The sequence below is a fragment of the Poecilia reticulata genome, linkage group LG19 (genome assembly GCF_000633615.1).
Source record: "Poecilia reticulata strain Guanapo linkage group LG19, Guppy_female_1.0+MT, whole genome shotgun sequence".
NCBI classification, from domain to species: domain Eukaryota; kingdom Metazoa; phylum Chordata; class Actinopteri; order Cyprinodontiformes; family Poeciliidae; genus Poecilia; species Poecilia reticulata.
Genome location: NC_024349.1, coordinates 27091850 through 27107222, shown reverse-complemented (window position 1 = coordinate 27107222; position 15373 = coordinate 27091850). Strand labels below are relative to the sequence as shown.

General features: G+C 38.5%; 2 protein-coding genes across 3 annotated transcripts in view; one reads left to right on the top strand and one right to left on the bottom strand.

The window, feature by feature from the left end:
- The window catches only part of cabcoco1 (ciliary associated calcium binding coiled-coil 1), a 34146-nt gene extending 32545 nt beyond the window's left edge, over positions 1 to 1601 (bottom strand). The window contains exons 1-3 of the mRNA XM_017310921.1: positions 1382 to 1601; positions 411 to 471; positions 244 to 332 (exon numbers count right to left, since the gene is read on the bottom strand). Of these exons, the coding sequence (XP_017166410.1) occupies positions 244 to 332; positions 411 to 425 (104 nt within the window). The 5' untranslated portion in view covers positions 426 to 471; positions 1382 to 1601. The remainder of the gene's footprint in view (positions 1 to 243; positions 333 to 410; positions 472 to 1381) is intronic.
- adgra1a (adhesion G protein-coupled receptor A1a) overlaps positions 1514 to 15373 on the top strand; it is a 40465-nt gene continuing 26605 nt past the window's right edge. For both annotated transcript variants that reach the window (XM_008438058.2, XM_008438057.2), the window contains exons 1-2: positions 1514 to 1602; positions 6526 to 6653. In XM_008438058.2, coding sequence (XP_008436280.1) covers positions 1600 to 1602; positions 6526 to 6653 — 131 coding nt within the window. In that variant the 5' untranslated portion in view covers positions 1514 to 1599. The remainder of the gene's footprint in view (positions 1603 to 6525; positions 6654 to 15373) is intronic.

Here is a 15373-nt window from a genome sequence, read left to right as displayed (position 1 = left end):
TATATATCTGCCAGCTTTGGTCCTCCATAGTATGTAGCTTTGGTAAATACAAGGTAATATTTTTGTGCGTCTTTGTGTTAATAGCAGGAAGGGAATTGGGTACTTTCTATTCTATTTGGGAAGAAAGCACAAGAACGATATATAAAGGGTATAATTCATAAAATAAAGTCCCTCTAATTAATTAAGCCATTTACTGGCACATTTTCGTGTTTACTTTGTTTCCAGGGTAACCTGGTTACTTACTGCAGAAGCTCCTCGGCGCTGTGTTCTTGCAGCTCCTGTATTAGTTGCAGTGGCAGCGCGTCCCACTGCAGGATCTCCGCTTCTTGTTTCTGTCAAATAAACGCACTTTCTGTATCATAAGTAAAATACATCAGCACTGCTACAAACATTAATCTTCTTATTCATACCTCTTCTCCGGACATGTTAGCATTGCGGTGGTCATGGCAACGGGCCGTTAAACTGTTCTTCCTTATTTAAAGGGGAACTCCGTTTAATTAACAATCTTTGCTTTTTGGTTATTTAGCGATACATTATTTTAAAAGATAAATACATTTTATTTATTTAATATTATTGTTAAAAAGCAGATGTGTTATCTTGTAGAAGTGCTTTACAACAATTAGTCACAGAAGATAAAAACAAAAACAAAAATGAAACGGTACCATACATGTAGCCTAATACCAAAGCAAAAATGTTTAAATGTGTAAATGAATCTTAAGTAATTTATTTTTTTTTAAAAAATCAACAGAAATCAAACAGCACAAATACAAATGATTTCAGACGGAAGAAGACGTTTGGAGATGTGGAGCCCGAACCTCTCGGTCTAAAAGGTTCCGTCTTCCGACATAAATGCAACATTTTGTATGTTCATGAAATGCAAAGTGGTTTGACCGCGCAGGTCGCCAAGAAGACTTGCTTTGACATAAATCTCCACACAACATCTCCCAAGCCGCCCCTCTCTGCTCTGCGTCACATGCGGCGCATCCGAGCGGAACCACTTCCATCCTGACCTGGATTAGGGAACGTTCCTCTGAACGGAGAAGACACGACCGCAGGTAAATTCCGCCTCTGCTTACCTTTAAAAGGCAGCATCTTTAAAAGTAGCATCTGAGCCTGTGGCAACAGACCTGCTCCTTTTGCAGACAATTGACATATTAAGTCAACTAGCAATATTTTAGGTCTCTTAACCTAAATGGAAATAAGAAAAGCAAAACGCGTCTAACATCATCCATGCATCGCTTATTTCCCTGATTTCAGTAGTTTAGCAGACAGATTTCACTTTGTTTAAAGCATCCCTGTGTATTTGGCGTGAACCCGCCCATCTATCCGCCCACGCTGTGTCACCCAGAGCCGGACAGAAGATAAAGTCTGTTCTGCCCACCATGTCCGGATGGAGCCTGATGGAGAACAAGGCTGACGCGGAGCTGCTGCGCTGGGTGAACAGTGGCAGACTTCTGTGATCCGAGAACCTTGGGTTTCATCTTCATCATCTTCCTCACTGCCGGAGACAGAAGACCAACTCCCTGCTGAGACTCTCCTTTTCCATGGATCTGGAACACGCAGGTTAGGGAAGGGCGTGGCGCAGTCACAGGTCAAGTGATGGTAAGTATCTTTGTCTTTTCTAACAAGTTCAAATGACACTAATATTTTGATCCAGGGCATCAGCCCAGGTCTTAACGAGTCATTTCTGTCTGAGAGTTTCCAATGAAGAAGTTAACTAAAAAACATTAGTTGCTTTCTTGGCTTGTTTGATGGACGCCGGTCCTGATTTTAAGAATTTTGGGTGAAATTTTTATTACAGAAATAATATACACATTTGTTTAATAGAAGTACATCTTCAGTTATTTAAGCCATTTAAATGTCTTAAGTAGATATTTTAAATGGGTAGAATTATGCAATGATCAATTACTTTACAGTAATATTAAAAAGCTCAATGTAATATTTTATAATGCTGCTCAGGCAGGCACTCTGGGATCAGAGTTGTCTCTGCGGAAAAGTTTTTTTTTGTTTGGTTGTTGTTTTTTTACCTTAACACAAAAAAACTCAGCTTGTCTCAGACTCTGCCTAACGGTCCTCAGCAGAACGAAGCAGTGCAGTGACCGGCAGAAAGGACCTTTCAAGGATCACACGTAGAGATACATTCAATTACATATTGGAAATATCAGTACTGTGAATTAAGACAGGAGATGGACATATAAAACTAGGTTCTGAAATAACTAACAAACTACAATGAAAAATTAACTTATAATAAACAAAACAAATTGTGACCAGTGTTATGTTCTGTTATTGCATGAAAAGGACAGCAGGGGGAGCTCTGACTATGTATGTGACTAAATATACTGTATGTGGAGAGGAAGAAGAAAACTGAAAAGAAAAAGAGAGAGAACTGAACTGAGCTGGTTATTTTCCACTATTTCATTAAAGCAACACCACAACAACCAGTAATATACATAAACAGTAACAACATTTTCTTATGTAATCTGACTAATAAATTCGGTGTCTCTCACAATAACTTTATGTGAGTTTTTCATAATCAACCAAAAGAGTTACTGTGTTTATTCTGGGACTGGAAACAGAGTGCTGAACATTAACATTAAGCTATATTCCTGGATATCCCAAATCACACAAACAAAATGTCTGAGTTGAGAGGGTAAAGAATGTAGAGCGGGGATCTAAAAAGAACAAGAAAAGGAAACACATCGCGGCTTAATAAATATGGAGACATGAAAACTGAATATTTTTAACATGGCAAATTGTTGCACTACAACTTCCTTATTATCGTATATTCCGGCATATATATAAAAAAAAATTCCCTTCTCACCCTCCGCGGGTGGTCTGTTTCATCCTCTGAGCTCRGGTCCTCTACCAGAGGCCTGGGAGCTTGAGGGTTCTGCACAGTATCTTGGCTGTGCCTAGAACTGCACATTTCTGGACTGAGATGTCTGATGTTGTTCCTGGGATCTGTTTGAGCCACTGCTCAAATAATAGTCTTTACCACCTGCTTAAACTTTGCTGGTGAATGTTATAACACATAATATAAGTTTTATAATATATGTTATATTGTTTCATTTCTAATGTAGGCTCTTGTGTCAGATAATCTAAGTCAATGTTAGAGAATAATTAATTGTTTTAGATTTACAGAATCTCAGTTATCCTTCATAGCGGCTGAACCCGTATTACACCAAACACTGTATCTAATATTAGCTGGACATAAATACAGTAAAGTAATATTCTAATCACAATATATACACAATAATATGTCCATCTTACTTGTGAAATGTTGTCTGTGGAGCCTCACATCAATAGTCCATCGATCAGAACAACAATATCCTCAGTGCTGAGGCATCTTCTGCTGTTTTGATTGAGCAAAGTAGGAGGGAGTACCGCTCCAAGATGGCCGCCGTATTTCCTGCGCCAGAGCAGCCAATGCGGGGTCTACTCTTATATTATGTCTATGTTCCCTGCGTTCTTGTTTTTTCTTCTCTTTATGGCGTTTAAAAAAAGTGTGCATACCGCCACCATCTGGTCTGGAGGATGAACTGGAGCTAATGCCGTTGATTATAAGGTTTTACGTCACACATTTGAAAATTGGGTACTTCTTTAAACATCACATCATTAGAAATCTTTTTTATTGTAAGCAATTTTAATAAATACTAAAAGATTATTAAGACACTTAAAAATGTATACTTTTTAGATACTTAAAAAATATGCCTACATATTACATTAAACACACTTTAAAGGTGCCTAAAAGACATACTTCTGTATGTGTATTAATTAGTCTTATTTTGTAATCAGGTTGCTGCGTGTTGCAGTTGCAGACTTCTGCCCAGGTCTCTCTTGAAAATGGGATCTGGATCTCAACAGGGTTCATGTGGTTAAATAAAGAAAATTAAAAAAGGTATACTTTATTAGCCTAAAATTTACACTGAGAGGTAATTGAAAACATACTGAAATTAATAATTTTAAAATAGTGTTAAGTAAATTTTTAAAAATTCTATTTTGAACATATATTTTTAAATATACACAAAATAAATTTTAAATATACTTTAGAAAGTGTATATTTACACTTGGGCAAATACATATTTTGTTCACTTAAAGTATACTTATGTGTGCCAGGAAAATATCCCCCACACCATTGCACCATCAACCTGAACTGTTGATACAAGGCAGGATGGATCCATGCTTTCCTGTTGTTGATGCCAAATTCTGACTCTACCATCTGAAGGTCACAGCAGAAATTAAGACCCTTCACACCAGACACCATTTTTCCAATCTTCTATTGTCTAATTCTGGTGAGCCTATGTGAATTGTAGCCTCAGTTTCCTATTCTTAGCTGACAGAAGTGGCACCCGGTGTGGTCTTCTGCTGCTGTAGCCCGTCTGCCTAAAGGTTTGACGTGTTGTTCAGAGATGCTCTTCTGCATACCTCAGTAGTAATAAGTGGTTATTTGAGTTACTGTTGCCGTTCTATCAGATTGAACCAGTCTGGCCATTCTCCTCTGACCTCTGGCATCAATAAGGCATTTGCTCCCACAGAACTGCTGCTCACTGGATATTTTCTGTTTTTCAGACCATTCTCTGTAAACCCTAGAGATGGTTTTTCGTGAAAATCCCAGTAGATCAGCAGTTTCTGAAATACTCAGACCAGCCCGTCTACCAACTACCATGCCATGTTCAAAGTCACTTAAATCACCTTTCTTCCTCATTCTGATGCTCAGTTTGAACTACAGCAGGTTGTCTTGGCCATGTCTACATGTCTAAATGCATTGAGTTGCTCAATGATTAGCCGATTCGACATTTGCGTAATGAGTAGTTGGGTAGGAGTACTTAATAAAGTGGCCGGTGAGTGTATGTCTTAGGTCAGGGGTCCCCAGACTTTTTCCTGTGAGGGCCACATAACTTTTCCCTTCTCTGCTGGGGGCCGGAGTGAGTTTGTAACAGAAAAAGTGTGACGATTGCAGGAGAGCCTAAATGTAAAAATGGATTGTTTTCCAGAAAGGACAATCAAATAACGCTCTCTGGTTTCTTCACAGAAAAAATCCAGGAAATAACACTATTTATGAAATAAATACCGTATTTTCCGGACTTTAAGCCGCAACNCCATGTTCAAAGTCACTTAAATCACCTTTCTTCCTCATTCTGATGCTCAGTTTGAACTACAGCAGGTTGTCTTGGCCATGTCTACATGTCTAAATGCATTGAGTTGCTCAATGATTAGCCGATTCGACATTTGCGTAATGAGTAGTTGGGTAGGAGTACTTAATAAAGTGGCCGGTGAGTGTATGTCTTAGGTCAGGGGTCCCCAGACTTTTTCCTGTGAGGGCCACATAACTTTTCCCTTCTCTGCTGGGGGCCGGAGTGAGTTTGTAACAGAAAAAGTGTGACGATTGCAGGAGAGCCTAAATGTAAAAATGGATTGTTTTCCAGAAAGGACAATCAAATAACGCTCTCTGGTTTCTTCACAGAAAAAATCCAGGAAATAACACTATTTATGAAATAAATACCGTATTTTCCGGACTTTAAGCCGCAACCCCAGAATTAAAAAAAAAAACAAAAACAGTAAACATGCACATATSTATGCACCGGACTATAAGCAGCAGATATCTCTGCCGCTCCAGGTTTTCCACAGCGACGCAGCAGCAGCAGAGGGGCGGACAGCCAAAATCTGAGTCATAACAGGTCAATTGAATATCACATTTATTACGGTTGAAAAAGAAAAAGTTGCCAAGTTTAGATTTAACTGAACTGATTACGGCTGATCCTTCGTGTTGCTACTAGCATGTGCTAAATGAAAATGGGCGCTTTCTTCTTCTTCCTTAGATTTCAATGGCAGCTTGCATCCATTGTTGTTGCACTRCTGCCATCTACTGGATCCTAATATCTTTACCTCAAATTCTCATAATGATCCCAGTATTATTTAAAAAACAGAAAAATCTTCTTTTTCCCCTCAATGTTATTTAACTGATCAACAACATTCTGAAATTTCAATTCCCTATTAAAACCTAATTCCGTTTTAATGGGCGAATTTCTTATTTTATTTCCAATTTTAATTTCCAATGATTCACTTCTTGCTAAAGAGCCCCCTGGTGGTTGAAGAAAAATCCACATATAAGCTGCACCGGGCTATAAGCCGCAAGGTTCAAAGCTTAGGAAGAAAGTAGCAGCTTATAGTCCGGAAAATACAGTATATGAAAAAAAATCTAAATACTCTCTGGCATTGTTCAGGGGGCCGGACCAAATGTGGAGGCGGGCTGTAGTTTGGGGACCACTGTCTTAGGTCAACTGTGCTGCCACTGTTAATGTAAATCTATGTAAATAGATTTAGAAAAACCCTTGATACACACATCAGTGCAGTGTCATTGTTGTTTAACTGGTTATAACTTTTCAAATGGTTTATTTCAGAGTTGGATGTTGGTAATTAGAACTTTGAATTTAACATAAACAGATCTCTCATGTGCACCTGTCCTCCAAACATTTTGAAAATAATTAATTTCAAGTGTGATTTTTTTTTTTTTATATTTACCAGGATCTAAAGAGAGTGCTGTCCTTCCCTCCATACCCTAGGGACTATCTACACCCTGTGGTCTATGCCTGCACTGCCGTCATGCTGCTGTGTTTGTTTGTCTCTATCGTGACTTACATTGTACACCACAGGTAAGAGCCTGATTCGGGTTTTTTTTTTTACCCAAATTAGCTGTTTGAGTTATCAGAAACATTAGCTTAATTTGAATCTTCAAACTGCATGTTAAATCCCATCTCAAAGTTAAGAACTATTTCCATTTAGTTGGGTGTATTACTGTAGGTCCTTTCTTCCAGAAGGAGACTTTATAACAATCAAAAAGTTAAAACTTTCATGTTTGGTGTGTTCAGAGTAGGACCAAAATGCAAACAGGAGAACGGAATAGTCATATGAACCACTACATATTGAACAAAAGGCAAAAAGTACAAAACATGAAAGCAGGAACAAGGAAAGAGCATAACAGAGTAAAACTGAGTCAATGGGACTTCCGGTTATGGCGGCCATGTGAGAAGACGTACCAAACTTTGCCCTGCTGGAACAAAACTGCTGTTCATTAAAGATTTATGCGAAAAAAGGACAACACAAAGGGAAAAGTGAGGCATCCAAGCAAACAAAGCTGTTTTACCACAATTTCTGTGGAGAAGCTCGCAAAGCTAACAAAAGCATGGCCGAAAGAAAGAAAGAGCGAGTCAGAAAATAGTAAGCCTGATCAAATCCTGGCCGCACTGGAATCATTAAGAAGCTAATTTTCCTCGAAACTTGATGCTGTGATGGTGACACTACAAGATATGAAACAATGATGAAAGACTATGAGCGAGCAGAAGACCGTATTTCCACCGCAGAAGACGAGGTGGCTAACCTACAAGCTAACGTGAGCATCTTGCAGGCGAAAAACAAATCAATGGAAGACAAACTCATGGACTTGGAAACAAGGTCTCGCTTGAATAACTTAAGGCTTGTGAATTTGCCAGAAGGTGCCGAGGGTCCAGACTTATGTGCTTTTTTGGAGAAGTGGATACTCAAAGCACTGAGGAGTGAATGAAGCACTGCAGCCCTTTGTGAGCTTGGAAAGAGCTCACAGGTTATGCCGAGAGCAGACAGAGCTTCCCGACCGAGAGCCCTGATAATGAAGTTCCTCAACTACCGAGAAAAGCAAGCCGTCATTTGAGCCACACGAGAAAAAAAGGACGAATTCACCAGCTGAGAAAAAAGTTTGATCTGATCCGGGAGGAGCTGCATAAACTGGGTATTTGCAATGGAGTAACTCACCCTGCAACGCTTCTACTGACTTATGAAAACAAAACACCTGGGGAAGGAAGTGAGTTTCTCAAGAAAATCCAAGAGAGCTCAGGACATGCAGAGCGCCAAGTAAAGAATGATGCCTCAGATGGCATGTAAAGTACACAAATAACTGAAATCCATTATTTGACATTCTACAGTTTGCACTTGCAAACTGTAGAATTTCTTTTGTGCAAATTTCTTTTGTGCATTTGATTCGGTTATTCCTATGTATGTTCCATATTTGTGTTCCTAAATTTTGTAACAATAACCATTTCAGTGGGGCTGCACAGTGGCGCAGTTGGTAGAGCTGTTGCCGTGCAGCATGAAGGCCCTGGGTTCGATTCCCAGCCCCGGTCTTTCTGCATGGAGTCTCCATGTTCTCCCTGTGCATGGTGGGTTTTCTCCAGGTACTCCGGTTTCCTCCCACAGTCCAAAAACATGACTGTCAGGTTGATTGGCCTCTTTAAATTGTACCTGTGTGTGTGTGTGTGTGTGTGTGTGTGCGTGTGTGCATGGTTGTGTGTCTCTGTGTTGCCCTGCAACAGACTGGCAACCTGTCCAGGGTGACCCCGCCTCTCACCCAGAACATTATCTGACCCCACTGAGGGACAAAGGTGTAAGAAAATGGATGGATGAACCATTTAAGTGTGAAGTTGTCCTTTAAAATGTTTTTCATTAGTGGCCAGGGGTCAAAAAATGTTGTTTAGCAGTAACTGGCTCATTTCTTGCAGAATAAGCAAGAAATGCTTATTCTACTGATGGTTCTACTGATCCTCACTAGTTGTGGATGGTTCCTGGCAATAACGGGAGACAATGGATGTGGGTGGGACTCTCCCAGTTGGGGAAGAGACTTGGAAGAAGGGAGATGTTTACGTTCTATGTATTGGATGTTATAATATCCGGTTTTGTTGTGTCTCACATTTCTATAATATTAAGCAATCCACTACTTTTGTTACTGTATGCCTCAAACCGTAAAATGTTACTTTATTTCATGGAACTGCAGAGGTCTTCAACGCCTCCAAAAAGTCAAACAATTCATGAATAGATTGAAAGAAATGGACTCTAAAATTGTGTTCCTTCAGGAAACGCACCTTCTTGATGAGGACAACTTAAAAGAGAGGAGGAGGTGGAGGGGCAATATATATATGGCACCATTCACATCTCATTCTCATTATGACTCTGATACATGAATCGGTACCACTGCAAATTAAAAACATTATTAAACACAAAAGAGGAAGGTACCTAATACTTCACGGCTCCCTAATGTCGGAAACTCTCATTTTAACTATTATATATGGCCCTAATGCGGATGACAGTAATTTTTACAATGATTTATTCCTTGCTCTTTCAACGCTTAAAGGATCAGACATAATAGGGGAGACTTTAATTGTACATTAAATCCAAACATGGACAGATCAACCGGAATAGGTCAGTCACATAACTGTAGAGCTGCAATTCATAGAATGATGAAAGAGCTGAAGTTGCTGGATGTATGTTGTGATCTGTGTTTGTCTGTTTCCCTGTGAGTCTCTGTGTCCTCCCTGTGTATTTAAACCCACCTGTTGTCTTTGTCTCTTGTCGGATCCTAGTCGTGTAACGTTCTTGCTGCCTGTGTCTCGTTCGGTGGGTTTTTTTCATCATCATCATCATCATCATCATCATCATCATCATTATCATCCTCCTCCTGCCTCACCACTCTACCTCCACAAATCATGACAATATATGGAGAGAGAAAAACCCAGCTAGCTAAGCATACTCCTGTTATTCAAGCACTTTCAAAACCCACTCCAGAATAGACTCCTTTTAAATTTCTACAGTTGTAGTTTAGAATTCAAGATTGCTCCTATGACTATTGTAATTTCAGATCCTGCTCCATGTTATTTGTTTTATAAAGATGATATATTAAAGAGAGACCCCACAAGATGGCAATTCCAACATAAATGGTTACAAGACGAAAACTTTGTAAAATATTTAGGGAAACAAATTGACAAATTTTTTTCTAATTAATACTACAGAAACTACAGCATGTACAAAATGGGAAGCATTTAAGACCTTCCTTATTATTCCTTATTATTAGTTATATAGGGTCTAAAACAAAACAAACTGAAAAAACTAGAATACATCCATCCATTTTCTTTCACCCTTGTCCCTCAGTGGGGTCAGGAGGGGTGCTGGTGCCTCTCCAGCCAACGTTTCGGGCGAGAGGCGGGGTCACCCTGGACAGGTCACCAGTCTGTCACAGGGCAACACAGAGACACACAGGACACACAACCATGCACACACACACTCACACCTAGGAACAATTTGGAGAGATCAATCAACCTGACAGTCATGTTTTTGGACTGTGGGAGGAAACTGGAGCACCCGGAGAAAACCCACCATGCACAGGGAGAACATGGAGACTCCATGCAGAAAGACCCAAGGCTGGGAATCGAACCCAGAACCTTCTTGCTGCAAGGCAACAGCTCTACCAACTGTGCCACTGTGCAGCTGGTAGACTAGAATACAATTGGAAGATAAAAGTAAGACAAGCTAAAGTAAATAAGGAAAATGACCCACAACTAGAAAAGGACTTATTGATTTTGAGAGCAGAATATGATAAATATTCAGGTTTAAGAGCTGCAGCAAGTCTTTTGCGACTCAGGCAAACATTGCGACAAAGCAGGCAAGTTTCTGGCATGGCAAATAAAACAGAAACTAAATAACCAATCACATCTATTATATCAAATGAACAAATTTTGCAAGATTTCCAAGAAATGAATGCAGCCTTGCAAATAAGTATAAAATTAGAAAACATAAATATTTTTTTTTTAAATTAAATATACCTAAATTCTCAGAGGAAGACGAGGACAACTTGAATCTAGAAATTACGAAAGAAGAGTTAGGGCAAGCCATTGACAATATAAAATCAGGGAATAGAGCAGGACCAGACGGTTTTCCCAAAGACAATTCTGTTAGAGGACATACACTGTTGAATTTAATATCTCAATATAAAGATATGTGGAATATGTGATGGGTTGTAGTAGAACCAGGATTATGAGAGGCATTTTGTTGATTTTTGTTTGTATTTTATTTTGATCTGAACAGTACTGCTACTACTGCTGTCATACTTTGTAGAATGTTCAAACTGTTTGTCTCAACTGCTAAAATTCCAATAAAGATATTTTTGAAAAACAAACAAAAAAAAAAACAGTCAATGGAAACAACCAGTGAACAATGAGTCCAGAAGGTAGATCTACAGAAGAGGGAGTTAAGATGACAAAAGAACTAATTAGTAGAGTGGCTGGCAGGTACAAACACGCAGCAACCTGCGAAACAAACCTCCAACATGTTAACAAAAATGCAACAGAAAGGCACTACAAACAACAATAAAAAAAAGGCTGCAATCCAAAAATGATGTATTCATAGGGAAAAGGAGCAAGAGGGTGAAATTCTCCAAATAGCAAAAACGGCAAACTCTCTCCACCAAATGGTGGAAGTGCTCCAGACCACTAGGGGGAGTTGAACAAAGAACAAATCACATCACATTGTGTAGAAACCCATTTGTGTACACTCATCCAAAGCAGTAAACAATTATTTTATCATAATACTTTCACACAGAACGCTTTCTACTCTGACTTTGTTTTGTATATATAGCTAAAGTTGGCTTCTGATTGTAGCTTCCAATTTGGTAAATGACTAAAGGGCGAGTCCACCCAATTCTTCACAACCTTGAGTGTCTTTAATCTGCTCTAGCTTAAACACTGCAATGTGAGACACTAATTGTTACTAGGATATTTTGGCAGTCATTCAAACCCTGTAGTTTTGTTTTTTTACTGTAAGTTTCTTTCTGAATAGCACTCGCCTACCAATTATAATCTATTCTGTCATGTATAAGCATACAGAAAAGTTTCCATGATTATCCAAAGTATTAAATAAAAATGTAGCCGTTTCCTGAATCTGCTAGTAGGATATGTTTGAAATCATGGGCTAATGTTATAGATTATATGAAAAAACTTAATTAAATGATGATTTACCACCTCATAATATTTTTTCACACTTCTGTTGCCAGTTAAAAACTAAAAATGAAAACCTTTGCTACTTTCATGAGATTTGCTTATACATTATTAGTCTCAACTGACTAAACATTATGAACAACTTTTGAGTAGTGTCATGAATTGTGGTAGTGAGGTGGTGAGGTAGACACAGTGGACCCAGGTATGGAGAGTAAATGATCGTTTACAACAAACAAACAATCCAAGCAGCACAGATGAGCAAAGAGCTCAGATTCTGGTAGCAACTGGTACAATATACACGACTACAGGCAGAATAGAGGACAGACTAAACAAGGACCCAACAAGAGACACAGGTGGGGTTAAATACACAGAGGGTAATCAGGGGAACGAGACAAAGCTGGGATCAATCAAGGGGTAGATGGGACAACAGACTCAACTTACACACAAACCAAAATAAAAACATAGAAAACTCAAATTCTCACAAGTTGATTCTTTCCATTATTCCTTTGCTCTGGATTCAAAAACAAGAAAAATTAAAAGGATTATTTCATATTTAATTTTTACCATCTTTAACCCAGTCAGAATTGGTGCTTTTTAATTGGATGATTTATCTATAATTCAATTTAATACCCTTATCATCAGCATGCATATATTTATTACAGAATAAACAGGGACAAAAATGTTTTCATAAAAATGTATTTATTAGAATGACAAAGGAGCACATAATAAGCTGACATGTTCGGCATCACATGACAAAATATTCCAATATTATAAGTATATAAAAGATTGGGAGAGAGTGAAGAAGATGTTGACAGGTCAGGAGGGGAAGAGGGTCACTGAGAGTTTCAGCCAAGCTGCATGCATTCAAACCTGGAACTGTGACCTCTCCCTCTGCATAAAACAAAACACTGTTTTTCTTATACAAAGTTCACACTGCACATAAGAGATCCATCAAAAAGGTGTACATTTCATACACACACCATGCAAGCAGAAGTGAAAGTGTTTTGTTTGATCATTCAAGGGTATTGTATTAAAATGTTTTCTTACTATGAATTTACATACTTAAAAAATCCAAGGAAGGGAATTAAAGTCATTGGTATTGGAAGAAAAGACTGGGAACGTTTAGAAGACACCTGGGTCAGGTTGGGTGCAGATGCCTGGCTGGTAAGAGTCCATGTGTTATTTTGTGGACAGGCAAACTGGGGTTGCCAGTGTTGGCCGGGTGGTTTGGCAGACTCTTTAGTTTTCTGCCCCATCCATCACTATGTTTGGGGGATGTTGACCCAGCTGATTGGGAGAAGCAACTAGTTGTAATGTGTGCAGTGTGGCAGTTGGATCCCTTTTCAGATGTGGTGTCATTGACGTTTTGCTTGGTTTGGTGGTGACCATAGCGCTGGGCTTGGTGATGGTTGTGTGTGGAGTTTGAGTTGATGATGCCATCATACATCTGCTTCAATAAACCCACTGTCATCTGGACAAAACAGGCAACAAGTTGTAAAAGATCATGTTCTTTGATTTCTCCACTGCATTTAACACAATTCAGCCTGATCTGCTCTGCAAAAAACTCCAGAAGACAGATGGAGGCCTGAACAATCGCCTGGATCTATGACTACCTCACAAACAGACCACAGTTTGTGAGACTGAAGGACTGTGTGTCTAACCAGGTGGTCAGCAACACAGGAGATCCTTGGGGGACTGTACTCTCACCATTCCTTTTCACTCTGTCCACTTCAAACTTCCAGCACAAGTCTGACTTCTGTCATCCATGATAGCTGTCTAATGTCAATGGTGTAAAAGTTGGGTTAGGGCATTGAAAAAGTTGTAAAAGTGCAAAATTTGGGCATTCTGAGTGCAGATGCTTTGAAAATTATTGGACAAATGACTATAAGGTCAAGGTATAAATAGGTGTAAATGGTTACAAAGATGCCAGTCAGCAAACTGAAGGAGAACAAGGAGATCAAGTTTATTTGTATTACACATTTCAACAATAAGGCAGTTCAAAGTGCTTTACATCATAAAAACATCACACAGACATCAAATATGAAACAAGCAGCAAACATTACATTTTATCAAATTCCATCATCAAAATCATTAATCAAATATGTTGAGCAATATTCCAGTTATGGCTAATCAAAAGCAACTCTAACCATGCAGGATTTTGTAGAGGATTAAGTGGCTTAAGTCTGGGAAAGAAAACCTAAAGATACTGGCAGAAAGTTTCTCAGGGTGAGTTGCAGAACTTTTGTTTTTGAACACTAGTATGATACATTGCATGCTGCATTCACCCAGATTTTCACTGGGTCTATGACTACCTTTGACTACCTCACATGTGATAAGACATGCATGGCTGCATGTCTTATCACATGCAGCCATGCTGAATGTGACGAGGCTGTGAACAGTGCTGCACCTCACACTGACTAACATCATCATAACACCTAAGATAAAATTATGTTGGACTATCTAGTATCCAGTAGAACATGAACATTTCCTTCGTCCAAAGGAACATTTTCTTTTTGCCAAACCAACTCATATTCTAAATTTCAAATAGCCCTAAAATGTTACTAGTTCTCACAACATTTGTAGTAAAGAATTTTTTTTGATTTCCATATATTTTCTATAATTGTAAAGCTTACAATCCACATATTCACAATCTGTAAATAACTCAGATTCTACCCCTCATATCAGCAATTCTCATTAATTCATTTAATAATTTTGGTGTTTCCAATAAATTGTTGACTAAGGATGTTTTGGATTTAATGATGTGTTTACATTGTTGATAGTGGAGAAACTCTTCTTTCTCAACTCCAAACCTCTGGACTAAATCACCAAAGGACATAATTTGATTATTGTGAAATATATGTTGGAGGTGAATGATTCCCTTTTCTGTCCATGATGAATAGTAGATTGGTTTATTAAATACTTGAAAGTCTAGACTGTTTGGTGTTTGGAGTATATTTACAAGGACTTAATGATGATTTTTGTAGCTTTCCACAGGCTGTCAGAGTAGACTTTATTGTGGGGAATTTGAAAGTAATTCATTTTTTTTAATTGATTGCGTAAATAAAGGTAATTCTGATACTGATTTATTTAACATTGGTTTTGTTCTATGTTAATCATGAGTTATTTTCACTGTCAAATTTAATCCAATTAACTGAATATTGCAATAGATTTGTTAGATCAGTGTTTTTCAACCTTTTTCAGCCCAGCGCCCCCCCAGCCTTTATCCAGGTCCCTCACCGCCCCCACCAAAGAATTTGTAGGCTACTTTGCACTGATTATTATTTTATTATTAATATTACTATCACTATTGTAGATGTTTTGATTTTTACGCTTGTTTCTGTATTTATTATCAAAAATAATTTCCAGGAGAACTAAAAAGTCATGGGAATTAAAACATGGATAGAACTGTAACTACATTAATCATAACTCTTCTTCTCTTCAGTGTTTGTCAGTTTCTGGTGGTGCAGCTCTGTGCTGCCTTCAGGAGAATGGGACATCAGAGTTTCATCCATAAAACTTCATCCTCATGGCATTTAATGTTCAAACCAGAGCTTTCAGTGGAAAAATAAAAGTTCCAG